The sequence below is a fragment of the Balaenoptera physalus genome, assembly GCF_965194825.1.
Source record: "Balaenoptera physalus genome assembly, chromosome: 13".
Classification (NCBI taxonomy): Eukaryota; Metazoa; Chordata; class Mammalia; order Artiodactyla; family Balaenopteridae; genus Balaenoptera; species Balaenoptera physalus.
The window spans coordinates 106,727,591-106,753,930 of NC_138892.1; the positions used below are offsets into that span (position 1 = coordinate 106,727,591).

At 45.6% G+C, this 26,340-nt stretch overlaps 1 protein-coding gene across 16 annotated transcripts in view; it reads left to right on the forward strand.

Annotated features, from left to right (window-relative positions):
* The window catches only part of ERC1 (ELKS/RAB6-interacting/CAST family member 1), a 415,918-nt gene that overhangs the window by 375,480 nt on the left and 14,098 nt on the right, over positions 1 to 26,340 (forward strand). For 11 of the 16 annotated variants that reach the window (XM_082422084.1, XM_082422087.1, XM_082422080.1 and 8 more), the window contains one exon: positions 7,415 to 7,603. In XM_082422084.1, coding sequence (XP_082278210.1) covers positions 7,415 to 7,603 — 189 coding nt within the window. Of the gene's footprint in view, positions 1 to 7,414; positions 7,604 to 10,903; positions 10,922 to 11,144; positions 24,356 to 26,340 lie in introns of those variants that run through there. The other 5 variants (XM_082422078.1, XM_082422079.1, XR_014252746.1 and 2 more) reach the window with 4 other exon arrangements.

Genomic DNA, 26,340 nt, shown 5'->3' on the forward strand with positions numbered 1-26,340 from the left:
TACTGAAGCAAGTTCTTGCAATACCTCCAGCCTTAAGCTGCTCTCATGGCCATGAAGAGGTGGGCTCAGCAGGAGGCTTCTTCCCTCACTGGCGGGGGCCCACACACTCTGCCGTCTATTCGAGTAGGATTCCTTGCACCGAATACAATAGGATAGGTTTTAACTGAATAAGGAGTAAATAGGTAAAATGCAGTTAGCAGCTCTGTAGTTCAGATTTCAAGATTCATTTTATTCTAAACTCTCTTTCCTATCTCCTTACAACTTTGAGTACAGAATATTTGTCTCCATATCTGGGTCAAGAAATAGGGGATGTTTTGTTTTGCTGGAGTGGTAATGCATGCTTAAAGGAAAATTGACAACAGATTTCTGAGTTGTAAAACTAAGAGGAGATGATCACATTTTATTTTTTAAGTGAGTCCCACTGTTTTTTTCATGTTTCAAACCTTTTGCCGTTTTCAAAGACACATTTAACTTTAACAAACCATAAAGCTCTTTAAATCTGAAACCTTTGGAGAGAGTTTTTACTTTTAGAACCCAGCATTTCTATATGTGGTAAGATTTCTGATTAATGTTTATTGATCTCAGTCACCTAGTGTCACCACACCAAACTTGGATCTGCTCACCCACACGCAGCAAAGCCAGTCTACTGACACCGGGTTGTGGTGAAGGAAAGTGCAGCGTTTATTGCAGGGCCAGGCAGGGAGAACGGGCAGCTCGTGCTGAAAACCCACACTCCCCGATGGCTTTCAGGGAAGGGGTTTTAAAGGCAGTGTGTGTGAGGGAGAGGGTCGCAGGATGCATGATCAGCTCGTGCGCAGTTCTCAGATTGGTTGGCAACAAGGTGAAGTTTCGAGCATCACCAGTCTTCCGGTTTCAACCAGCCTGGGGTCTACATTCTCTGATGGTCAGTAGTTTTCATCTGTGGGGGTCTGCTTCCTCTAAAAACAGCTTAGGAACGGGTGTCAGGCCTTTATCCGTATCTTCCAGGGAACAGGGAGTTCGGTGGCTCTGCTGTGTGGCTGGTGTGCAGTCTGAATTGTTACCAGGTTCCTGACCCAGAGCTCTTCTTCGCTTCTACGTCTTCACATTTCCTGGTCATTCACTCTGGAGTCAACCTCCGGAGACTCAGGAGAGGGCTGAGAGGCTAAAGCAAAAGGCTTTTACTTCGAAGGACATGGACACAGGGGCTTGCACATGGTTTCAGTACCCCCTTTTCCTTGGTGCTCCTCAGTCTTAGGGGAACAGGTTCAGGATGAGAAACGGGATAAAGTTTCCCCTAGAGAGGTTAATCACAAACTGTCGGCAGAGGAGGTCAGTTTTAGGGGGACTCGGTTTCACTAGTGGCCCTGGATGTGAACTCCTAGTGGTACTTACTCACTTGTTAAAGAACAGTGAGGCAGACTTCATTCAGGACCATCATGATGGGTTTAGGGGCCAATGCAGTGGGGTTTTGCAGTGAGGGAGAGAGAGACAGTGCCCAACTCTGAATACAACAAGGAAAAGTGGGAATTTACAGCCAAGGAGCAGGTGGGGGTCAGTGGATGGACACTTCCTAAGGAGGAAACATCAGGGATAGGGGGAGATTCTGGCTAAACCAACCTAACTGGACTCTTGCCTAAGGCAGGCAGAGTGATCAGACATCGCCCCGGGAATAGTGGGCGATGAGGGACGCCGTCAGATACAAACCAACTTAGAATTCCTGGGGGAATTGGACAATATAGAGATGAACATGAACGCCCAAAAGTCAGGGCCCAGTTGAGAAGAGAGGTCAGGGGAGCCTGACCCACATTTGGTCAACGAGAAGACCTTTGTCCCCAGGATATAGATGAGGGGAATGAGAAAGTTAATTGAGCCTAAGTGATTGCCTGGTTAGTTATTCCATTAACTAAACAAGTGGTAATAGTAGATTATCTGTAAGAGATGCTGAGGAAGGGACCCTGCTTAGTACAGAACTAATATTCTAAGTACTTAGTAAATATTTATAGCATAAGAAATGTCATTCTGGGTTTTGTATTTGTCGTGACTTTTTGTTTTGGAAGATAAATGTAAGACAGTCCCATTCTATAAAGTTTGTTTGAGGAGTCAAATAGACACACATGAAAAATGGTTATGAAGTCGGGGGTCAGGATTTGGAGCTCTGAACTTTCTTGCCTTTAGCTTTAGGTTATCTGTTTAACTTTTCATGAAACTTTAGAAATTGACTTCCCCCTAAAAGAGATTTTTTTTTCAAAGACTGTAGCCCCCTCACTAAGCACAAACTCAGGCTAAAGCTGCTGAAACTTTCCAGATTCCCATTGTTAACAATAAGGTTTGTTTTTTGATGAAGGTCATACAGGTGTATCTCATGAACCCTTCTGTAGCCTGGCTTTATATCAGTTATTATGAGGGTGTGACCTGAGAGGCATATGTTTATCCAGTGTCTCTCTCGCAGGAGAAGTATAAGATAGAGGGCTATTCTCGAAGGCACATTTGTTTTCAGCTTGCTAGGATTACAAATGAGTAAGGACCATAACACCAAAAACATGTAGGGGGTCCACTGAGTATCCTTCTGTTTGTGCTCCAAATGGGAAGGCTAAATTAAAAGGTGGGCTCTCAGAGACCACTAAGAATAAACAGGTTGTTGAATTTTATAAACTTATATGTGAAGACTAAGTCAAACTAAGCCTCAAATCAAGGTAAAGAGGTTGATTTAGCAATTTAAGGCTCTGCCTAAAGTAAACTTCAAAACTAAAGTTAAAGCAAAGAGAAATCCTGAATATACGCATTTTAATTCTTATATACACTCAACACATTAGTTCCATTATTTCATGATTTTTTTTTAATGCAGAACAGGACCACATCTCATTCTTAATACTCCTGCCAGCAAAAGCTGGCTGGCTATGGCGTGGCACAAAGGCATTCACTGAATGTTTGTTAAGTGAATTGCATAATTTTTTTAGTGTCACTGTGTGTGATTTGATATGCAGTATATCTAGTTAATGTAGCAAAAATATCATGACAGTTTACTATATTTGTTCAAAGAACCACATTCTTGCACAAAGTAGCTGCATTTAAGTGAGAAAGTAACACAAAGGTCCAAAACTTTGTGAAGAGACCTAGTACCGTCCTTCATCTTCCTGATCCTGACGTACACTGTGACCAAGAAGGTAAAGTCAGTTCTTGAGAGAAAAGACTTTGAGGCTAGACCATTGAATTTTATTCCCTTGCTTCCTTTTTTACTTTTCAAAGTTTAGCTATCTGCTGGGGCCTCTGGACAAGAATGTCGTTAAAAGAATAATGTTTCTGGGAAGTTAATACGTTAGTTGTTCTGGGACTTCTTTGGTGAACCTACACTGGGGGACAGTGGTGTAATGGTGACCCAGTGAGAAGTCAGAACTGCTACTGGCATTTACGCAGTAATCCAGGGACAGCTGAACCCGCCTCCGAGGACTTCGACAGATAGAAAGAAGAGTAAGAGGATTTTGGAGTGACAGAGGAACCATAGTAAATATAAAAATAATTTGCCAGGAACACAGTAAACGATCAATAAATGTTAGCTTGAAAAAACAGTGGCATCTTCCAAACAATAAAATATTAGTACTGCAAGGGCAAATGCCTTAAGTCCCAAGTGATATTCAGTACAAGGTATACCTTTCCTCTCAGAATGAGCTCCCAGAATGTGCCGTAACCAACCCACCTATACATAGATTAAAGATCTGGTACAGAAACAGTGGAGTGGGGAGAAGGGGGCAGGCCATGGAATTGACTGGAGGGGCCTTTCACTGAACATCCCATCCTGGTCCAAGAACATGTGTTCCCATGTCTTAGATAAATGGGTTGCAGAAACGGGATGCTGTAGAATTTTCAGTTGCAATCTGTATCGAACAATAGAAGAGCAGTTGGTCTGTCTTCCAAAAGATCTCTAGCCATCTAACCTGCTCAAGTGGAAGGGAGGTTAAAATAAACACCTTCCGGAGGTCACTGTCTTCCATCACCATGTGTCATCAAATGTTGGCCTCTGAAGCCAATTTGAGGGTCTGATACATAAATAAATCCTTGCAAGAAGAAACAAAGCTTTCAGTACGTCAACCAGAAAGCTCTCATTCCCTTTTATAATTTAAATTATTTTCCTTAACAGCTCGGTAAATGTAGGATTGGGGGGATATTGACATTTTGGCATTATATTTGATAAAAGCAGAGGTTATCTTGACAAGTTCATTTTTTAACTTCTTTATGCCAAAAAAAAGATAGATAATTCTAATTCTGCATAGCTGTAGAACTAATGTGGTCTGACTGCATTACTGACAGCTTTTGGTAGGACTTCTTGCCAATGTACTGAGGTTGTATGTGGACAAAAGACATAACCTCTGGATCCTGTAAGGCAGCTTCTTCCTACTTGGCAAGTGTCCCTCTTCCCTCTTGAGATTAGGCAGTGGCAGTTCTACCTTGTGGGAAATGCAGTTTCTTTTCTGAGTGGCCTGCCCAAGTTAGATGGGGAGAAGGAAGAGATAAGGACATTTCCCATGTGATTGACATGGTTAAATGTGTCCCAGAGAGGCCACCATGGTGACTTTTTTTTTTTTTTTTTTCTTGATGGATAGATTTGAGAACTCTGCTGGTTGGGCGGTTTCATACACTTTCACCGAGTAAGCTCTATAGTTTTTTTGTTTTGTTTTAAAAAAGCGACTCCTTTTGACATGAGAAGAAAGGGCATCTTGGTCATTGCATGGAATGAATTTTTATCCTTGAAAAATTTTTCAAATTCCATCATTTTTTAACTTTTCAATTGGACTTTGAAAAATTTCAGAGTGCAAAACACTACATATTTTGTAATCTGTCAGCACCTCAGCATGAAATACATTTAAATCAGTTTGAGATTCATCTCTGATTAAGAACAGGGACCTAAAAAGTCCACTTTTTCATTCCCAGTTATACAGCAGTGAGCTAGTATCTTTCCAGATTCCATTTTACTGTGAAAAATTTGACCTCTCCACTACCACCATTTATCACATTGTGTTCTTCCTCAGTGCTCGTGCTTTTTTATGTCAGTTTTCCAACTCAAACAGTAATTACCTAAGATACCAGCTCTTTCAGCCTTGCAGCCCAGATGTGATGGCAACTATACACAGACACACACACACAAAGAATGGGAGTAAGTTGCACAAATCCAATGAAAATCCCCAAAGTGATTTTTTTAAATCAATGTGTCTGTGAAAGAAGCTAGAGGAGGCCAAGCTAAAAACATGGGAAATGAAATAGGGCTGCAGTGTTCGGAGGCATGAGGGGTGTGGTAGGAGAGCCATGACTAGACAGTTGGGATATTGATGTGCAAGGTGAACATGCGTTTAAAGGAGAGTTGCCTTGAACTTGCCTTTAAGGATTCTGCTTTGGAACTCTTCCTAAATCTTCTACACTGAATGTGCATTTGTGGCCAGGAATAAAATACAAGTCTTTTTTGAGAGATTAGTGTTGTTTGTGGAAAGCTATCCAACTTCCCCACTCTCCAAATCCTCTGCAAAACAGTCTGGTCCTTCTGTGGTTGGCAGTGTTGATACCACGGGTAACACAGGACTCGCACCACGAGCCTGCTGATTAGGGGTCCCTTACAGAGCCCAGAGCCTTCCACCCCAGCCCCTGAATGTGTAACCTTTATCCTTAGAGAATTGTGTGTGTGTGTGTGTTTTAAAAACAATAATAATGCTGAATTTATTCACTTTCTCTGGTTTGTCTAGACAGGCTCCAATTTCTATATTGTATTATACCACATAGGCCTAAACTCTGAACTCTGATCTCTCTAGTAAGTTAAAGATTGTTTTAGACACTCAGCCCTGGCTCTTCCCTCTCTTAACTGTTTTATGGAAATAGTATTAGAAACAGAGGAAATGTGATATATTTATAAAGCAACCATTAAAAATCATGTTTTCCAGGAATACGTAATGTGAATAGTACTCACAATATAACACTAAATGGATAAACAGGGTATTAAGCGAAACGTGAAGTATGATACTGTTAAAAGTTGATTTATGTAAGTTTATAAAAAGACTTGGAAGAAAATCAGCAAAATGTTGCAAGTGGTATTCTTGATGGAATACCTATAGGCTATTTATTATTTCTTTTATATTTTCCCCCATACTTTTCAGAGTAAAATATGCATTGATTTTGCAATAAAAAGCATAAAACTTTATTTTAGAAACTCTTAAAAGGAAATAAAGGAAAGCAGCAGGGGAGTCCTCTGAGGGGGCCAGGAAGAAAGCAGCGTCACTGTTGAAAGTAATACCAGGCCTTGTTTCTGTTGACTTGAAGATTAGTGAGCTCCTTGTTCATTAGGTGCGTCAGAGGTGTCCTGTTGGTGAAAAGTGCCAGCCCGGTGACACACAGCAGGTGCAGACCCTGCCTGTGAGCCCTGGGAACGTTTGGGGCCTGCCAGCATCTGGCGGGTTGGCAGCTCCCCCAGCCGCTGTGTGTCAGGCAGATGCTGTGCCAGCATTTCAGCGTTGGAGAGCCGGCCCAGCTCCGCCTCAGCCCCTCAGGCTCGCCAGTACCGAGTGCCTGGCCAGAGTGTCATCGGGCCCAAGAGCTGCCTGATGAAGTCATCTGTCCTTTGATGTGCTTTCAGAGGGATCCGAGGTGATAGTTATTCATCCAGGGTAAAGGGAACGCAAAACAGAGTTAGCGCAGGACTGCTACTCACGAGAAGAGACCCAGCGTCACACTGGGCCCGGGCTCAGGCTCAGGGGTCTGGCGTTGTGTAAGGATTTATCTGTCACCCATTAAAAGGAGGATCGATGGCCTCGGCCCAGTGAACGAGGGAGCTCCAGCCAGGAGGCAGATCTAGTCATGAGTTCACTCACCACATCTCATGGCTGAGAAAAGCACGCACTTTCTCCAGAGGCAGAACCTTCCTTCCATTGCAGGAGGTGAAGGGACACACGCAGCATGTGGCATCAGGCTTTCAGATGAGCACCTTTCACTAGCAGGTTTTGGGTTTTTTTTAACATCTTTATTGGAGTATAATTGCTTTACAATGGTGTGTTAGTTTCTGCTGTATAACAAAGTCAATCACTAGCAGTTTTTTGTAACCTCCTTGTAAATAGATGGGGTGAGCAATTGTGAAGTTACTGGAGTCTTTCTGTATCAGGAATGTCACCTCTGCAGAAACAAGCTCACCCTGTGCTTGATCTCCAGCCCAAAGTCAGAACTGCATCTCGCGTTGATGTACATGCAGCGGTCCCCACGCGGCCCCCAGAGCAGTGGGTGGGTGTGACCTTGTACACGTGCAGGTGTACAGACCTGCTTCTCTTTACAGTCCCGAGGATTGTGGTAGTGATTACAGGAGCTCTAGTCTTGCTCCGTTTCTTTGCCTTGGGAGGCATAAAGAGACTGGAACTTCTGGTTTCAGATTGACCTTGACTTTCCTCATTTTTTTTCACCTCAGATCATCCAGCCCCTCTTAGAACTTGACCAAAACAGAAGCAAACTAAAGTTGTACATTGGACACCTGACAGCCCTCTGCCATGACCGAGACCCCCTGATCCTTCAAGGACTCACTCCACCAGCTTCCTATAACTTGGACGATGACCAGGCAGCATGGGAGAATGAGCTGCAGAAGATGACCCAGGAACAGGTAAGTCTCTCACCTGAGCTCTGGCGACACCCTCACAAAATTCAGCTGCTCTTTAGGTTGATGCAGTAGAAGCTGCCTTGGAGAATTCGGGGTTCAGAGTCAAGATTCTTAACAGTGGTTGGTTCTTCAGTAGATATTAGGAGCTATCATTTGAAGTGAGCCCCACTTTATTCTTCCCTCAGTGTAACTTGCCAAAGAATCAGAAAGGGCTGGTTCGGAAGGGAGAGGGTTAAGGGGAATCTGTTATTTCACAGAACTGATGGCCACTCATGGCTCTGACCACGGAAAGGAAGTCTGAGTTGGGGATATTTGGATGAGGACCCTTGACAAGTCAGCTGTCTCTAGGGAACTGTGGGTCCCAACCGACTAAGTTTTTCAGTAAAAGGACCATTAGATGAATGAGTTTAGGTTACCCTCCTCTGCTCCACTTTCTGTTTACTGTTGCCTGTAAAATCCATTGGTTCCCTTTTTTCCATGTCGTGGTATTTTTAGTTCAATAGAGAAAATGAGAAGGCTAAAAGGAGACAAAAACCACGAATAAAAGAAACAAGGAGAAAACAGGATGAGGGAAGACATGGAAAGTAAAAGAAAGAAAAATTGAATAAACACTGAGAAATAAAAATAGAAAAAAAGAAATCGAGCAGCTTTAGAACATTAATCCTAAGCTGCTTTTGTTCCCGGCTACAGAACGGGGTTGATGGTGTCCCAGCCCCTTGTAGATGTGATTGTGCCATCAATCTGCTAAAGCTCTGCACCAGAGTGTCGAAGCTGTGCACTGTCTTCCAGCTGAATGCCTCCTATTTGTTCACCCATAATGCGTGAACGGAGGCTGTGTCGAATAGGACACCTCCTGTGGTGTGAGGTTGCAGGGAACAGTGACAGCCGCGGGTCGAGAATTGCACGCTGGGGTCAGGGCGGGACTGACTTCCGGGTGTGGACATTGCCTAAAAACAGACCCATTTAACGGCCTGTCGGTCACCCACTTGATTTGTGTGATGGAAAAGGTAAGGCTGACCTCTCAAATTTAGCATGTTGCCTTGGAAATTTTAATTTCTTTCTTTTCAAAAGAGGGAGAAATTTAAAGGACAGAATTAAATCAAATTTCTAGTATTAATAACCATGAAGTTAACATGCCACTGGAAGCCCGCTGGAAACAGAGCACATGGCCAGTTAATTTTAGAAACTCCACTTCAAAATTTTGCAGAGAGACAGGGCATCTTAAAGCACGAACAGTGATGTATAAAAGTTTAACTGGCATTAAATTATTTCTTTGTGAAACAACTTGTCTTTGAAATGAAAAAAAGTATTTTGGCTCAGTCCTGTTTTCCAAATATGCCTGAATGGAAGTAATCAGTCTTTCTAAGGGGAAAAAAAATACCTTCAGGGTGAGGCCAAGGTAGAAAATCTCAAGCTAAGAGTTTTTCAGAAAGTTTTGAGTAAAAAACCAGGAATTCAATAGAAGGCATGCCATCCCACATATTATCATCCAAGCAGTTTGCTCACATACATGAATCATGTTAATATTGTCACGTTTCCCTTTGGCTGAGAACCTGCTTCAGTTACTGAAGTTGTTGCACGCGGCGTAGGAAACTGTATCTTCAGCAGCATCCCTGGAAAACCTGGGGAGCAGGTGACTAGGGTCATCTGTAAAGGGGCGCAGCAACTAACCACACCTTCCGTCAGCTTCTCCAGAGCAGCTAGAGTTTGGTGGAGAAACCAACCCATTTTCTGCCACCTCTCTCCAAGTAAGATTTTAAGGGAGTGGTGCAGGCTGTTGAGAAAGATGACCTGTGATAATACAAAATGACTTGCCTATTGTGAGCAAGGTTTGACTTTAGTTTTTGAAGCCCAAGAAACATTAGATAGAGACCACCGCTAAACATGCATGTTGGTTTATTTTGTGTGTGTGTTTTCTTTGGGGATATAGAGCCTTCTGCACCTGACATTTGTGTTACTCAACTCTGTATGTCCCATGCATTTCACTGCCACCATGCTCCCCTCGGTCACACACCCCCATGAGGACAGGACAAGAGCCTTGTCTGTCTTTTTCAACACTGTTCTCTGTACGAAGAATAATGCCTAGCACATAGTATCTGCTCAGTAAAGGTTTGTTGAAGGAATGAGAGAAAGTGAAGGAGAAAGGCAGGCAGGATACAGTCCATACTTCTTATCAAAGCACACAAGGCCTCCTTTCATTTGGCCTAATTCTTAAATGCACATCTCTTCTCACCCTATCCCTGGAGCATACAACAACTGACAGTCTTTTAAACTGTTAATTGACTTACAGTTTTCACATTTGTGTCCTTTTGCTCATAATGGTCCCTCTGCCTGCTCTGCCCTTTCCTGCCTTGTCTCCCTAGGGAATACCTAAATAGGAATCTGAGTTTTTAAACTCAGCTCAGACATCATTTCTTTTATGAGTTCTTTACTGAAACCCCAGGCCCAATGTGCCGCTCCCTCCTTAGGGCTTCTGTAGGACCTGTGACACTCGTACTTACTGGTTTTCATATCTGTCTTCCCATTAGTCTAGGCTTTCTGTCAGCTGAGGACATGAACCATATCATTTTCATCTTAAAATTCGCACCACGTCAGGTACTTGGTACTTGCTTACTAACTCAGATGAGTGAGTGATTTCTAGTGAGTTCTGCATAGTTTATTACTTTGCATTTCATAGTTATGATTCTTATTCCCTAACTAGATGAGTTTCTTCACTGCCAGAACCATGTCTTATATTTCTAAAGTGCCTGGCACAGTACTGTACATGTAAAGAATGCTTAGTATATACCTTGCTGATTGTTTATTTGGTGACCCAAGACAGTTTCCTCAGTGCCATTCAGTAGCTTTGGATAATCTGACTATTGATGTCAGGAGAGCCACTCAGACTCCATCCTGAGTTATGACCCTATTATCTGCAACTGGCTGGCCTACAGAAATATTACTTTACATCTAAAGATTTCCCAGAATTGTTTTGTTTCATTTGCCCTCTTAGAGGCTGGCTATCTTACCAACTAAATTTATGGGTTTGTTTATTTTTCTTACCTTATCGGTTTTTGCTTTATGTATCTTGAAGCTCTGTTATTGAGTGCATACACATTAAGGATTGTTATATCTTCTTGATGACTTGACTCTTTCATCATGATGTAATAATATCTCTTTTCAAAGCTGGTAATACTCCATGCTCTGAAGTCTGTTTTGTCTAACATTAATGTAACCATTCCAGCTTTCTTTAGAATTGTGAGTGCACGATAAACCTTTTTTCATATATTTGCCTTTAAGCTGTCGATGTCTTTATATCTCCAGTGAGTTTCTTGTTGACAACATATATTCACCAGCCTAGAGGACACAGGTCTAGGGGGCAAGGCTGTCTCTTCCTCCTTGATTTCAATAGGTCAGGCTGCCACCCAGGGCCAGAGGGCTGGAGCTGCCACCCTAGTGGGCCTGGAGGACAGCATCCAGCCAAAGAGCCTTATTCTCAAGCCTTAAAATCTGATGAGGGATTTCCCTGGTGGTCCAGTGGTAAAGAATACGCCTTCCAATGCAGGGGACGTGGGTTCGATCCCTGGTCGGGGAGCTAAGATCCCACATGCTGCAGGGCAACTAAGCCCGCGCGCCACAACTACTGAGCTCGCGCGCCTCAACAAGAGAGCCCACGTGCCGCAAACTACAGAGCCCACGCTCTTTGGAGCCCACGCGCCACAACTAGAGAAGAGAAAACCTGCACGCCACAAGTAGAGAGAAGCCCGCGAGCCACAACGAGCGCTGCAGCAAAAGATCCCACCTGCCACAACGAAGACCCGACACAGCCAAATCAATAAATAAATATTTTTTTAAAAATCTAATGGAATTTGACCTGCTAGATTTTGGACTTGTTTGGGACCCATGATCCCTCTCTCTTCTTTCCAGGGTCTCCCTTTTGGAATGGGAATGTCTAGCCTATGCCTGTCCCACCATTGTATTTTAGAGCAGATAACTTGTCTGGTTTCAGCAGGTCCACATTTAAATTTTGCCTCAGGATGAATCATGTTTTTTAAGTCTCACCCACACTTGATTTAGATGATATTTACATGAGATTTGAGATTTAAAGTTGATGCTGCAGTGGGTTAAGACTTTTGGGCTGTTGGGATGGGGGTGAATGTGTTTTGTGTGTGGTAAGAACATGAGTTTGGGGGGTACAGGAGGCATGGTGTTATGGGCTGAATTGTGTCCCCTGCAAAATTTATATATTGAATCCCTGACTCCAAGAATGTGGCTATATTTGGAGATAGAACCTTTAAAGGTAATTAAGTTAAGAAGAGGCTGATAGGTGGGCCTTAATCCAATCTGATTGGTGTCCCTGTAAAAAGAGGAGATTGGGACATACAGAGACACCAGGGCTGTGTGCTCACAGATTAAAAAAAAAAACGTGAGGACACAGCAAGAACACAACCGTCTGTAAGATAAGGAGAGGCCTTATAAAAAACCAACCCTGCCAACACCTTGCTCTTGGACATCTAGCCTCCAGAACCGTGAGAAATAAATTTCTGTTGTTAAGCCACCCAGTCTGTGGTATTTTCTTATGGCAGCCCCTGCAAGCTAATACCTTGTTTTTGAAAGATATTCTTCTCTGGGTATAGAATTCTAGGTTGACTTCCTGTTTTTTTAATATTTTAAAGATGCTGTTCCATTTTCTTCTGGCTTCCATAGTTTCCATTGAAAAGTCAGCTGTATTTATGTGTGCTCCCCCCACCCTCTCATGTTTCTTTTTTCTCTGACTGCTTTCAAGATTTTTTTTTTAACTTTTGTTTTCAACCATTTGAAAATAATGTGCCTATTTGTATTTTACGTTATATTTCCTGTCTGGGCTAAAATCCTTTTTGAGATCTCTGTGTCCCTTGGGCTTATGTTTTGTTGTCTTTCATTAATTTTGGAAGATTCTTGGCCCTTATCTCTTCAGATATGTCTTTCATCCCTTTCTCTCTTCCCTTTCTATATCTACAATTATGTATTTGTTAGACCATCTGATATCATTCCACATCTCTTCGATGTCTGGGGGCTTTTGTTTGTTTCTTTGGGGGATTTTTTTCATGTTATGTTTGGAGATTCCTACTATCTGTTTGGTCATAATTTCTATCGATATATCTTTAAGTTCATTTGCTTTTTTTGTGTCTCATTATTTTTTATTAAGTGGTAAATATTATATGTAAAAGAAGAGTAGAAACTGAGATTAATAACATTTATGTCTGGAAATAGGCAATTCCTCTTCTTCTGTCAGACCATTAGCATTTGGGAACTGAGTCAAGTAAGTCAGTAACTGAGCTGGGTTTGAGTTACCTTCATCGCTCCACAGGCTTTAAATTTTCCAGTGGTGAATTGTACATTTAGTGCAAATTCTTGAGTGCTGATTTTTCTTGGATTTCAGTAGTTCCCTCATGCCTACACCACAGGGCTGCCCCTTCACACTCTTGTCCTCTCCCAGTGCAGGCTGCTCTTACCTGTTAATGCTAAATATAGTTAAAGTCTTCTTTGTACCCAGTAGCATTTTTCTTTTTTCATCTGCAGTGGCAGCCACTGTCCTAAACTGGTTTGCATTTTTACAGTCCACGTTTTTACCTTTTTAATATACATATTTGTTTACACGAACAATGTGCAGTATTGTTCAGTGTGATATAAATTTGAAATAAATGACATCATACTGCTCAGGCTGTCTTTCTGTTCATTAGTGTTTACTGAACCTGAGCCTTCTGGTCACTTGCTATTGGAAGAAAAGATGTTGCTGAAATTTTTCAGATAAATGTAAGTCTTATACCATTTTAAGTATGGCTCTGGAGCCCTAGAGAAACTTTCTTTGAAAAAGTAGATTGAGGTCGTGTCAAAGTAGAATGCTGTAGTGGTACAAAGTGGCTAGAATGAAGGAAAAGGTTTTATTAGGTTCAGTTTTAGATTTAAACATCTTCTCTGTTGATCCTAGGACAGCCCCATATTTGACCACTGTCTGTTATCTTCCAGAACCACAGCTCATAATTGAAATTCCAGGTCCACGTTTCCCACACCAAACACCTTCTACAGAAGGTGTCTTCTTTTCTTTGCCAGGCCCTCTTGCCAGCTCCTGGGCAGGAAACCTTGTTAGTGTTTCCATAAATCTGGCACTGACACTGGCCTGTATATTTGGTGGGACCAAAGATTCTGGTGTGTTTGGCAGGCTGGGATCAAGGATTCGGCCCACATGGCCAGCATTTTTGGCAGGGCCAGGGTTGAGGATTCAGCTGGCATGGTGGCATTTGGAGGCAAGGACCAAGATGATGGTGCAGATGGTTGGGAGACTGGCCACATACAAGGAGACTGAACAAATGAGTAAGTAAATTGAAGCTCATGGGAGCAGGCTTGTTACTCCAGGAGGAGGAAGTAACAAATACAGAAGGGTGAAGGCAAGTCCAGTGGTGTTCAGTTGCTGTTGGAGGTGGTCCATATGGACTCAGGGTTTTTGACAGATAGTAGATTTAGCTTTCTCTGTGTGTACATTTGTGTGCTCATCTACATGTATACATGTGTGTATTTCCTAGTTTTATTTGCTGAAGCACCTAGAAGCAGTGACACACCAGTAACAAGGAGCTCACCTAGCTCCCAGCTCTCGGTTTATAGATGCCTTTTTTCACCAAAAGGAACCAGGGCTCCTTGGAGACATGGCTCAGCCTAGGACTGTGTGTGGCAGAGTACAACATAAATCCAGAGCATCTTATACCAGAAAGTAACGGAGTGTTCCAAGAGTGGTGGGGGTATGTCAGAAGGACATGGGGGGGCTTTCCTGGTGACGCAGTGGTTAAGAAACCGCCTGCCAATGCAGAGGACAAGGGTTCGAGTGCTGGTCCAGGAAGATCCCACATGCCACGGAGCAACTAAGCCCATGCACCACAACTACTGAGCCTGCGTGCCACAACTACTGAAGCCCGCGTGCCTAGAGCCCGTGCTCCACAACAAGAGAAGCCACCGCAATGAGAAGCTCCCGCACCGCAACAAGGATTAACCCCCGCTCACCGCAATTAGAGAAAGCCCGCGCACAGCAACAGAGACCCAACACAGCCAAATAAATAAATAAATAAATTTATTTTTAAAAAAAGAAGAAGGACATGGGGGGCTCCCAATAGCAAAATCTTCAGGAATTTGAGCAGCAAAATTAATAACAGTAACAGATTACAGCCCACTGAGTAGAACAGGAATCTATGAGTCTATACTAGTGTAGAGAAATCAGTAAGCAAATACATGGTGGGGCAGGGGCCGTGCCCTGTAGTAGAATGCCAGCTAACACATGGAGGAAGAGTGGTGGAGTTAGAGAATCACCACTTGGCAACCATCACAGTAATAACTGATTTGAACTGGAATCATCAATGAACGTGAAAACCAGTGGGTGAAAGTTGGTTGAGGACCAGGATATTTGCGTAGTCTAAAAGTGTCTCTTCACACACGCACACAAAAAATTATTTCAGTTAATTAGCACAAAATCCTTTTAGTTGATTTACGTTGGAAAAACTTGGCAGACACTATCTAAACCCAAATGACTGAAGGTAACGTCACCTGTAGTGGGATAAATGAACGTTATGTCTTAATTCTAGGTATTAACCAAATGGCACATATGTTGCTGAAACTTCCCCCAATTCAGCAAGCACAGAGACATAAAACACTGAACATGAGAGGAAAAAATGAAAAATTGTACTTTATCAAAACTTTAAACTTTTGTTCATCAGAAGACTGGGAGGAAATACTCACAATGTATATGTTGAACAAAGGACTTCTGTTGAGAAGATATTTTTAAAATCAGAAACAAAAAGACAAAACAACATAATTTTAAAATGGACAGAAGACTTGAACCAGACAGTTCACAAGAGAAAATACACAAACCAAGCACATGAAAATAGTGCTCACATAAACGAAAGCCACAGTGAGATAGCAGTGCAATTCCAAGAAAACGGTTAAAATTCACCAAATGTCCACGAGGATGTGGAGCAGCTGGAACTCTACGCGCAGTGGTGAGGAGTTAAAATGGTCCAAGGCTTTGAGAAGCTGTTAGGCAGTTTCTTACTTAGATACACACCTGTCCTATACCCCAACAATCCTACTCTTCCTTATTTACTCAAGAAAAATGAAAACACGTGTACAAAATTGTTCAGAGCAGCTTTATTCGTAAAAGCACCAAACTGGAAACAACCCAAATGTTCATTAACAGAAGCGATCTTTTTTAAATTATCATATATCATATAATGGCGTACTACTCAGCAACAAAAAAGAACGAACTACTGATACAAGCAACTTTATGAATGAATCTCAAAAACACTGTTAAGCAAAAGAAGCCAGATGCAAAAGAATATGTGATTAATGTCTGATTCCCTTTGTATGACATTTCCAGAACAGGAAGAACTCATCTGTGGTGACAGAAACTAGAACACTGGACGCCTGTGGGAATTGACTGAAAGGGGTCCCAGGAATCTTTCTGGGACGATGGAAATGTTCTGTGTTTTGGTTGGTCATGTGGGTGTATATATTGATCAGAATTCATCAAATTGTACACTCTGATGTACAGAGATCTGTGCATCTTGCTGTATGTCAATGATAGTTTAATTCAAAACAAAAACAGAAAAGTCACACCCCATTTCCAGTCTCCTCTCGAACTTTTTGAAGCAGTTCAGCTGATAGGCAGATTCTGCTGAAAAGCTGAAAGCGGAATTTCTCCCTGGAGCACACGTCCTTTTTCCACCACGAATGCCAGCCCCCTGATGGCCGACTACGCTGGAATGAGCCCTCACTAGCCAGCTCGCTCCGTGGGTCACGGCTGTGGACTCCAGCCCCTTTCCCATCACCCAGTCCGGTTTTGACCTTCAGGGAAGTATTGTTGCACAACTTGGCTCAGACCTCGTCGTCTCCTCGGAGTCCTTCTTCCATTTGTTTTCTCGATTTTGATCAGTGGCTGCTTGGCTTGTACCCTCTCTCTTCAGGGCGGTGAGTCTGGGGTTGTCGATGCCGGGGTGGCACTGGGCCCTCACTCTGGGAGGTCGTGGGTCATCAGTCACGGCATGACACTCTTCTCTCGTGAATGCGTCTGCGCAGGTCGTCGTAGCCCCCAAGTGGGCCACGTGGACACGGGAGCTTTTGGGGGCAACGGGGAGAGAAAACGAGAGAGAGAAAAGAGAAGAATGGGTTATTTATGGGCAGCAAACTCTTTCCTGGTTCCCAGCCTGCATGTTTCTGATCTGGTTTTCTTCTCTTTGCGATGTTTGAACTTGTTTCCTCGGCTCCGACATTGAACTCTTGTCCAAAAAGACTAAGAGCAGCGGAGCATGAGAGGCTGAGAGCGGCGACCAGCGATCCAGCAACAAGAACTGCAGGCCCTGAAGACAGACGGGTGTCTGTGCCTGACTGGGCTCAGGAATGGAGTGTGTGTGTGTGTCTGTCTGTCTGTCTGTCTGTCTTACGTTTATGAGAAAACCCTGTGGGGCAGCCTCACTCTTTCTCTCCCCTCTGCTCTCACAGTCTGGCACTCTCCCCTCCTTCTGACAGCTTCCATTAACCTTTTCATGCAAAGAGCAGAGTATCTTGCCAGCTGGATATTGAAAACCTGGCAGAGAAGAGATTGTTCTAAAAAGAAGAAAAAAAAGAGGTAGAAGCGCTGGGAGACCCCATGAGAGAGGACAGGGCCTGGCCAGCTGCTGGCTTGGGCCCTGAGACCCTGAGCCTGCTGCCTGACTTCTGGTAAAATCCCCTAAAATGAGGTTGCGGGGAGGAAGAGGAAATCAGGATTTGAATATAGAGGAGGTGAGGAACTCTCTCACACAGTTGAAATGACACAGATGCTAATCCTTCTTTGCAAATCACTCCCGACCTGAGGGCAGCTGAATGGTGGACATGTGAAAGGATACACCTAAATAGGAGCAAACTTAAAGGCTTTGTGCTAAACGTGCTACAGCATCTTGTTTGTGGAGAGAGAGAATACTGTATTAAGAGACTCAGCTAGACCAGAATTTTTTTGATACAAAAGATCCCTCCAGACCATCTCCTCCCTTAACTTATCTCAGAGAAGGGGATTCTGCTGTTTCTCTCTTGTCCACAGTCTCTCCCTCCCCATCCTGACCCTCATCACCAGGGCCTGCCCCCAGCTGGCCGGGACTAAATAAAAATGAACGTCAAACACCTACTCTGAATTCAGGTCTCCTGTGCCCTCAGCTTCGCAGCAAAGAGGGCAGGAACCTTTAATTTTGTTTCCATAAGCTTGATCTTGCACTGGACCCTTTAGAGCTCTGAAATAGGAATATGGAACATTTTTTAATTATGAAGCTCTGTATTTACAGAGATCTTAATATTTGTTAGCTGCCCTGTGTTGTTCCTTTGTGTTGAGAGTATTCCCACGGAAGGAGGAGGTCAGCACTTGTGATTCCCTGGAGCTCCTGCAGGAGCAGTTAGTTACCATCTTGGAGTTTTCATGAGTCTTGACAACTACTGCAGTCCAGCACATTGACTTCCAGAGATAATGCAAGGAAACTTATCCTTGTGAACGTCCAGAAACTGGCCCGGGGAGCGGAGAAACCTTGCAAACGGCAATTTTCCCATCTCGTCAGAGCTTTGAAATAAATTGTCCTTAGCTTTCCTCAAACCACTATTTAATTGTTTACCAAAGGTTTAGTGGGACAGTCTAGAAACAGAAGTCACTTAAACGTCTAGTGGGCAGCGTCCAGCATGGCCCCAGCCACACCTCTGCCCCAGTGCACCTGCACAATGCCAAGCTCCATCGTCACGGTGGCCGTATGTATGTGCAGCAGAATTCTTAGGGGAGACCTGTGTGAGCTTCAAAAAAGGAGAAGGTGTTGGACCACACCCTTCTCCCAGTTTACAGACAGTGCTGCTTTTCCCCACTGGACCCCCTGTGCCCCCTGACCTAAAGCGCTGCTTCCCCCAGGGAAGGGGGGAACTACTGCCACAGCCTCCCTCCAGGTGTCCCCTCTTCCCAGTGACCCAGTCCGCACTCGCTGCTGTTCTGGCTGTTGTCCCTATTACTCGCTGAGCCTCTAAGCAACTCTCCTGCGCCCCTTGTAAGAACATCAGGGCCGCTGGAGCAGTGAGGTTTTCTCCCTGAACCCCTTCCAGTGCTAAGTGGGAAAGATGGGACCAGGCCACACTCACTTGCCACTGGGGAAAGTGAAGATGTGTTTCTGATGCAGGAGTTGGGACTCAGAAGGCATCTTCCAATATATAAAATGTTACGAGTGATGGTTAGGTTTTGTGATGGTTAGGTGACACTGCTCACCAACAATACTGTATTAGTTTGTAAGGCCGCCATAACAAAGTACCACAGACTGGGTAACTTAAACAACAGAAGGTAGAAGGTAGAAGTCCAAGATCAAGGTGTCAGCAGGGTTGGTTTCTCCTGAGGCCTCTCTCCTTGGCTTGCAGACAGCCGCCTTCTTGCTGTGTCCTCATGTGGTCCTTCTTCCGTGCAGGTACATCCCCGGTGTCTCTGTATGTGTCCAAGTTTCCTCTTTTTCACAAGGACACCAGTAAGATTGGAGTGGGACCCACCCTAACAGCCTTATCTGAACTTAACCACTTTAAATCACTTCTCCAAATACAGTCACATTCTAAGGTTTGGGGGTTAGAACTTCAACATGTGAGTTGGGGGAGGGGACGTGACTCAGCCCATAACATTATGGCCAGTAGCCCATGGGGCCTCCTGGTGCCCTAACTACCACTTAAGTAATTGTTTCAGCGTTTCAAACAACCAACTTCCAAGCAAACTCTGGAAACGGCCTTCCACATAAATCACGGGGCCCGCCTATTGAGAGGCAGGGGGTGCTGGAGAGTCTTGCTCACATCCACTAATTACAGAATCCTCCCTCGGGTGGGGGGAGGTGGGGATGCAGGGCCTGCTGGTGATGTCAGTCCAGAGTGCCCTGTGACACAACTTAGAAACTGGACCTTTCTTTAAAAGCCGTGTAATAGACACAAAGGCATAAAGTATGAAGCAGATACTTGCTTAGTGAATGAATGAAATCAGGAATTTTCTGGAGATAAGATAGTGGCATTCTTCTGCACCGTATAAATGCTATCTTACTGCTTTGTCTACCTCTTTTTAAAGACCACTTCGGCACAAGAGAACATGCCCCCACCTAGCGTGTGCCGCTGGTGAAAGGGAGCCTGTAATTTTAACACTGAAGAGAACAGATCTTGCCGTAAATTGAAGGGATACTCAAGTCGCCCTAAAAATCAGGTTTTGATGGACAGGATTTTTCATGGGGTTCTTTTTAAAGATAAATAGTGGTTTTAATGTTATCAAACTAAAAAAAAAGAAAAGCTTTTTCTAATAGAAACCCTCAGCCAAACTTAAATGCTAAGATCTTACTGCCAACTTAACAGAAAAGCAGGCTATGGTGGCAGCTTAAAGTAGGGGGATGGGGTGTTTGATGGAGCCCCTGCCTGACGGTCACTGGTTCAGTTTATTCCTTTGAATCAAGCATCTCTCTGAGGTAGTACCTTTTTAAATGCAGGCGTTCCTAGGAAGGGCAGCACGGTGTGTCTCCCGTTAGCCTGCCCAACACTAGAGGAATGTCAGGCATCCTGAACACTAGGATGACAGGAACAGTGAGTGACTGGGGAGAGGAGAGTTCAGAAGGGGACAACGCGGCCACGTTAAAAACCAGCTTAGTCTCCACTGTGACCCAGGCCTGGGGATAAAGCAGCATCGTCCTTGGGGCTCACTGATGTCGGCCTGTCGCACAGCTGAAGTCCACGCCAGCCCTCTGCAAGCGTTTAGCCTAAATTTGAGTCCACAGATATTTATTCATAAGATTAAGTTTAGCACAGATGGGCGTCAGGATGCACCTCGTGGGAAGGCAGGGAGTCACCGGAAAGACAGGGTATCGAGTTTTCTGGAGAGGCCTGTGATGAGAGCCAGACAAGGAGCCAGGAGAGGAGACCCTTCCGACCCTCCGGCCTCGGGAGCTCAGCTGGGTCCCGTGTTGTTCCGTCAGGAGCAGCTGCATTTACTCAGCCTTATCCCCTGCCCCTGGCTCTTTGCATGTGAGGGAGCTGAGGCGGGCACGACGGGACTTGCCTGGGAAGATGAAGCCGAGTGGCCAGATGGGGACGTTTCTCTCCGTCCCAGACCTGTCCCCATCCCATCCCCCTGTAGTCCCCGGGGGAGAAAACCCCCTCCGCCTGTCAGAGGACAACCCCCGAGACAGGCGTGTTCTCGGTGGTCGCGTTGCACGGCTGCCGGGCGTCGCCGTCGGGCTCAGGCCGCGTGTGTGGAGGGATGGACGCCTGTCTGTCCCAGGCCCCGTGTGCCGACCAAGTACTGGGACTTTCTTCGGGGAGAAGAGTGAATTGTAGGTCATTAAAATGCCTGTCCGGAGATTTCTTTAGCCTCCCTCGGGGCTGCGGCTTTGCCAGCCCCGGCCTGCTCCCCGCTTGGTCGGCTCCTAAGCTCTGTCCTGTCTGGTGACACGGGCGGGGTGGCCGGAGAGCCGCACGCAGGGGTCGCCGGGCCGTGTGCCGGGGGCGGTGCGCGCCCACCCCGCCACCCCCATCTCCTCTCGCCCGCGCAGAGCATCCTGGCTCACTGGGCCGCTGCTGAAGGTTGAGCCCGCCTCCCTCTCCAGCTGCTGCTTCGCGAAGCTCGGGGACCCCCGTCTGCAGGGAATGGGAGAAGCTTCCCGGGAGTGCTGTGCCCTGCCCGTCTCACCGCGGGCGTTCCTGCCGCGTGGAAACCACGCTGTGCGAGGCCGCTCGGGCCCTGCGGCACCGTGGCTTCGCCCACGCTCTCCAGGGGACTGTGCTCCCCGTGTGCTGAGCCAGACGGGCCTGGAAGGTCCCTGCGTCTCTCCTCTCACCCTTCTTCACCTAAGGAAACACGACTGCAGAAGTCCTGAGCTTTAGGGGGCCATGGGAATATTTTTCTTTCAAATCCAGCTTTCCCCAAGAGCTTTCAAATCACATCACATCCTCTTCCCTTTAGCACCCAAAATGAGTAACCGTCCAGGCCCCGCCCCGCCAGCCTTCTCCACGTCAGCGCAGGTGCCTATCCTCGCGTTGTGCCCACCCCATCACCGTGCATGGTCCTCCAGACGATGGTCGTTGTGTACCGGGGGGTCACTCAGAACAGCCCACACGGCCCCGGAGCCTTAGGCGGTAGTGGCAACCCTTCCATGGCCCTTCTGAATTGCTGGGCCTTGTAAAAGGTCATTTTGTCATCTCACCAGGGAGTTGGGAGACGCCACCCAGGGAATGTCAGGTTGGCACTAAAAAAAAAAGCAAAAATCAAACAAGATCCATGGTTCCCTGAGGGAGCCTTGCCAGTCTCTCCCCGTCACGCTGGCCCTAGAATCGGGTGCCCCATGCTGGACGTGGAACGTGCACTGAGCACGTGCCACTGCAGTGGAGGCCGCTTCCCTCTCTGGTCCTGCTCAGCCACAGTGACTCATAGGCGTGGCTTAGCCGGGTGCTGGTTTAGCACTTAAGTCTCAGCTGCAGCAAAGCCTTGTTCTTATCGTCCTGACGGCCTCAGCATTAGATTTCTTAGTTGTTTGGGTGGTTTGTTTTCTGTTTTTAATCCTCTCCCTTTGACACGTTTCGTTTCTGAAAGCCAAACCAAACACGCTGGCCTGGCTGGCCTGGCCTGGCCATGTCCGAGATTCTCAGAACCCTGCTGCTGCTCTGATGGTCCCTTTGACAGAGAGGGACATTCTTCCCCGTGGGGATAACTACAGGCTCTTAAAGTGAATGTCTCTACTCACGTCAGTTAACAGGTTTGTAAGAGGTGGTGTGAGGTGTTACCAATTAAAATTCTGCCTGGCAGGAATTCTGCTGTCCCATTTAAACCTCCGTACTTTCTCCAGCCTCCAGTGCTGTCCCAGCAAGTCTGGACTGGGAAGCGGTCCGTCTCTGCCTCAGGACGCACTGCATCTAAACACCCCACCCACGTGGGTACCTGGCTTGCTCTTTTCAGCTTTATTGGGATACTACTGACAGATAAAATTGTAAGATGTTCAAAGTGGACAATGTGATGATTGCTATACGTATACATTGTGAAAGGATTCCCCTCATCAAGTTGATTAACACATTTATCATCTCACATTACTGACCTTTTTTAAGGTTCTACTTAGCAAATTTCAGTTACACAATACCATGTTATCAACTGTAGTCACAACTGGCTTGTTGTTTGGACAGGATGATACATCAGATTCCTTTGGTGTTCTGGAAGGTTTTTACACAAGAGAGGATTCCCCATTCTCTTCCCCCCCCTGCCCACCATTCTCTTGATTCTTGAAATTTAATGTATAGGAGGCCAATCAGCCCAATGTAAACCTCCTACTGGGTTTGGCGGGGGGGTGGTCTCTTCCCACTTTTATCTTTTGTAGCCATGTCTTCTGTCTCCTCCTCTGTTCACTCCCTTCCCTAACTAGTTCAGAGAAGGTATAACACCTATATCAAGACAGAACCTTTCTGGAAAGAGAGTAACCTGGGAGGTTGAATATCACAAAGAAGAACTCAGATTATCTCAGCCAGGGAAGAATACTTCAGGCAGGAACGCATCCAGCATTTTAGAAGTGTGTAGACCCAAGTAGGTTAGAAATTAAGACGTTAGTATGTTAGTGACATCTGCAAGTACAAAACAGAATTATCGGCAAGCAAAAGTTTGTGCTGGTTTATGTACAGATAACTGTCTAAACCTGGACTGTTGCAACACTGTCTGTGCCTGGTTCCAGCTCCTGCTGTATCCAGGTGTTAGCAACCTGTGTTTTGGTCCCTAGATCCGTTGACCCCAGTTCACCTGGGTCACTTGGCTCCAGGTTGTTGACTCTCAGAAAACCGTGACTGACACTAACCTTGAAAAGATGACAAGCAGCAGTGACATGCCGACTCTACGAGGTCCGGTGGTTAGCCAGCAAGCCCAGCTTTCTTGTAAAACTCGCCTCTGAGGCAGGAGGGATATCCTCTTTTTCTCTCCGGAGCACTTGTGCGTCTGGAGACAGCAGTTTGGTCCCTGACCGCTCACTGGCAGGGCGTGAAGGACGAGCCCCAGGTTTCCTGGGGTGCACGCTCCATCAGCCTAAACTGCAGCAGGCCCGTCACCTCTTTAGGCCTTGCTCGCCTCACTTTAAGGTTAGAGAAGTGAACTGCGGGTTCTGTTAGCTCCCTTCCAGGCTTTTGATTCTCAGTTTTGGAATCGGCCTGCTTTTAGGTCTGGTAGTTCCACTGTTTGATATTTTGTAGGGGAGGGGGTTAGTGTAGAAACTAAATTGTGTGCTTTGGACTAATACAGAGTCACGAAAAACCCTCTCTGCCTTATTTCCTTCGGGGCTAGGGGCTTGCCAGTACCACACTGCAGGATTTTCAGTGCCGTAGCCGGGAAGCAGAGAAGCTCTTGGTTTGTTTTTACCTTTGTTTAGTTTTTAACCATTGAAAAATCTAGCTGCCCTAAGGCACATGGCAAGCATTCATTCAGTAACTGTTTAGGGAGCACGCCCTACGTGCCAGGCTTAACGTGCTCTTGGCATTACTGGGAAGTCATTTACGATTTTCATGCTTCGGGAGGCCGTAGTGCCAGGGCTTTCCTCCTACCTTGCTACGTGTCGTGAGGTGAGAGAAGGAGAGGAGGAAGTTCCTTTATTTCACCAAGTGAATCTTGAGGAAATCGCCGTGCAGTGGCCTGTTGTCATCAGTGGAACTGACTGGATCCCCTTGGTGGAATGGACTCTCGTTTTTATTGCATCGTTTTGTTCCAGATTCTTCCTGGAGGAGCAATGACACCTTGTTTACTTCTGGCCTAAGCAACAACAGTCTTTCCTTCTTTAGGAAGACAAATCCAGACACTGCCGGGCAGAGGGGTTCATTGCAAGGCAGGGAAGGGGGAGGGGAATGCCCAGCGGCAACTTCACGGTCACCACCGCATCCGGTCATCTTGCAGAGTCCGGGGCAGGGCGGCAGCTGCTTCAGGCTCTCAACAGTAAGCAGCTGGGGTTGGGGGAGACCTTGGGAAGGAAACTGGGAGATTCAAGCTGCAAGCTCGGACTTGAAATACAAGAAGGGAGGGCCTTGGAGTTTATCGTAATCTGTGGGGAGTAATCATAGGACAGATTCTTCAAGGGCAACTTTCATTTTCCCTGTTACTAAATGCTAGAGGGATTCTACAGAGCAAAAAAGTGATCCAATTCCTGTAGAAAAGTAAATGAAATATTTACTGCCTGGGCATGAAATATCCACCATGCTGTCAGGTCCCTCTGACCATGTAAGTTTTATGTTTCATTCAGCAGATAATTATGACAAAATACATTGCAATTTATTCTAGTTGTTCGAAAATCCAAACTCGGGTTATTTCATGTCTTCATATCTCCTGGGTAAATGTAGTTAAGCAGCCTGCTAATTGGGGCTGGGGACTGTAGCCCAGATCTGGCCAGGATAGAGGACGACTTCGGCTTGACCGTCACCTCTGGAAGGCTCCAGTCATCATTAGAGGACGACTTCGGCTTGACCGTCACCTCTGGAAGGTTCCAGTCATCATGTCCATTTACAGCTCAGACCTCATGGCCTCTGCATCCTGCGACCTAGCTGTCAAAAACTTCAAGTTCAGATTCTTGTCTGATTAAACCAAACTGAGCATCTCTTGTGTAATTTCCCACCCACCACCAAACCAGCTGCAGAAACGAATTAATCTGAGTCACTGCCAAGCACAACTGAATCTGTTCAGTCAGGTTTCTTGTAACCATCCCTCCTTTAAACCCATCCCTCCATCCTCCTCTCTCACCTCATCCTGTGTCTGTGAATAGAGAACTATGTGCCTTGAAATAAGGCTTTTTCTCTCTTTTAAGCCTTCCCTTTTTCACAGGTTTCTGTTCGCTCTCCCTTGGCCTTGACTCGGCTGTGGAGAGAGGCCGCCCCTGCCCTGAAACCCTGGCCTGTGCTGGCGGTGGATGTTCTGGGCAGTTTCGGGTCTGCCAGCCCGTCCTCCGCTGTGCCTCTGCCCCTCCGTCCCGCCCGGCTGTGTCCTGATCATCCTTCCACTGTCAGCTCTGCTGTCTGACAGCTGTCCTGACGTGGAAAGCAGGAAGGGAGCTGCGGTGGTCTCTCTCACAGTCAGCCTTTCATGACGTGTTTTTGTGGAGTGTGAGGTTGTGAGGTATCCTCTCTGAAATGCCTTCTTCCCTGGGCAGCGGTGGAGGCTGACACGCCCCTTCCCCCCCCCCCTTTCTGCCACACACCCTCCCCATGTGTGTTGCTTTGAGCATCCAGATTGGGTTGCTGTTGCATTTGTGATTCTTGGCTGGAGTCCCCCTAGAAATCATATTACTACTCTGAGGGCTGGAATAGCTACTAAGAACAGATACATTATCATAACATTCAGCAGACAAAGCCAGAAAGTTCCTGCCAGAGGCCACCTTGGTATCCTGTGCTTGCGCCATATTCTGTCCTTTGAGAAGTTCAGCAACGTGGGTGTTACCGTGGATAGTTGATGTGTCCTGCTACAAGGCCTGCACCATCAGACAGTCTTGATTTGGAGATGCTTCAGATTTATCTTAAAAAGCTCTTGGAAAAGTTATGGGTGTTTTCCCCCAGGATTAGCATCTTTTCCTTTAGTTCATTCTCCAGTTGTTTTTCGATTGTCTGCTATGTGCAGGTTGTTTTGCTAGGCAGACTTGGTATGTAAAAAAGAATTCATTGAGGAGCTTGCTGAAGAGTTGGGGAGTTGAACATGTAGCGAACTCTTGAAACAGGAGACAAAA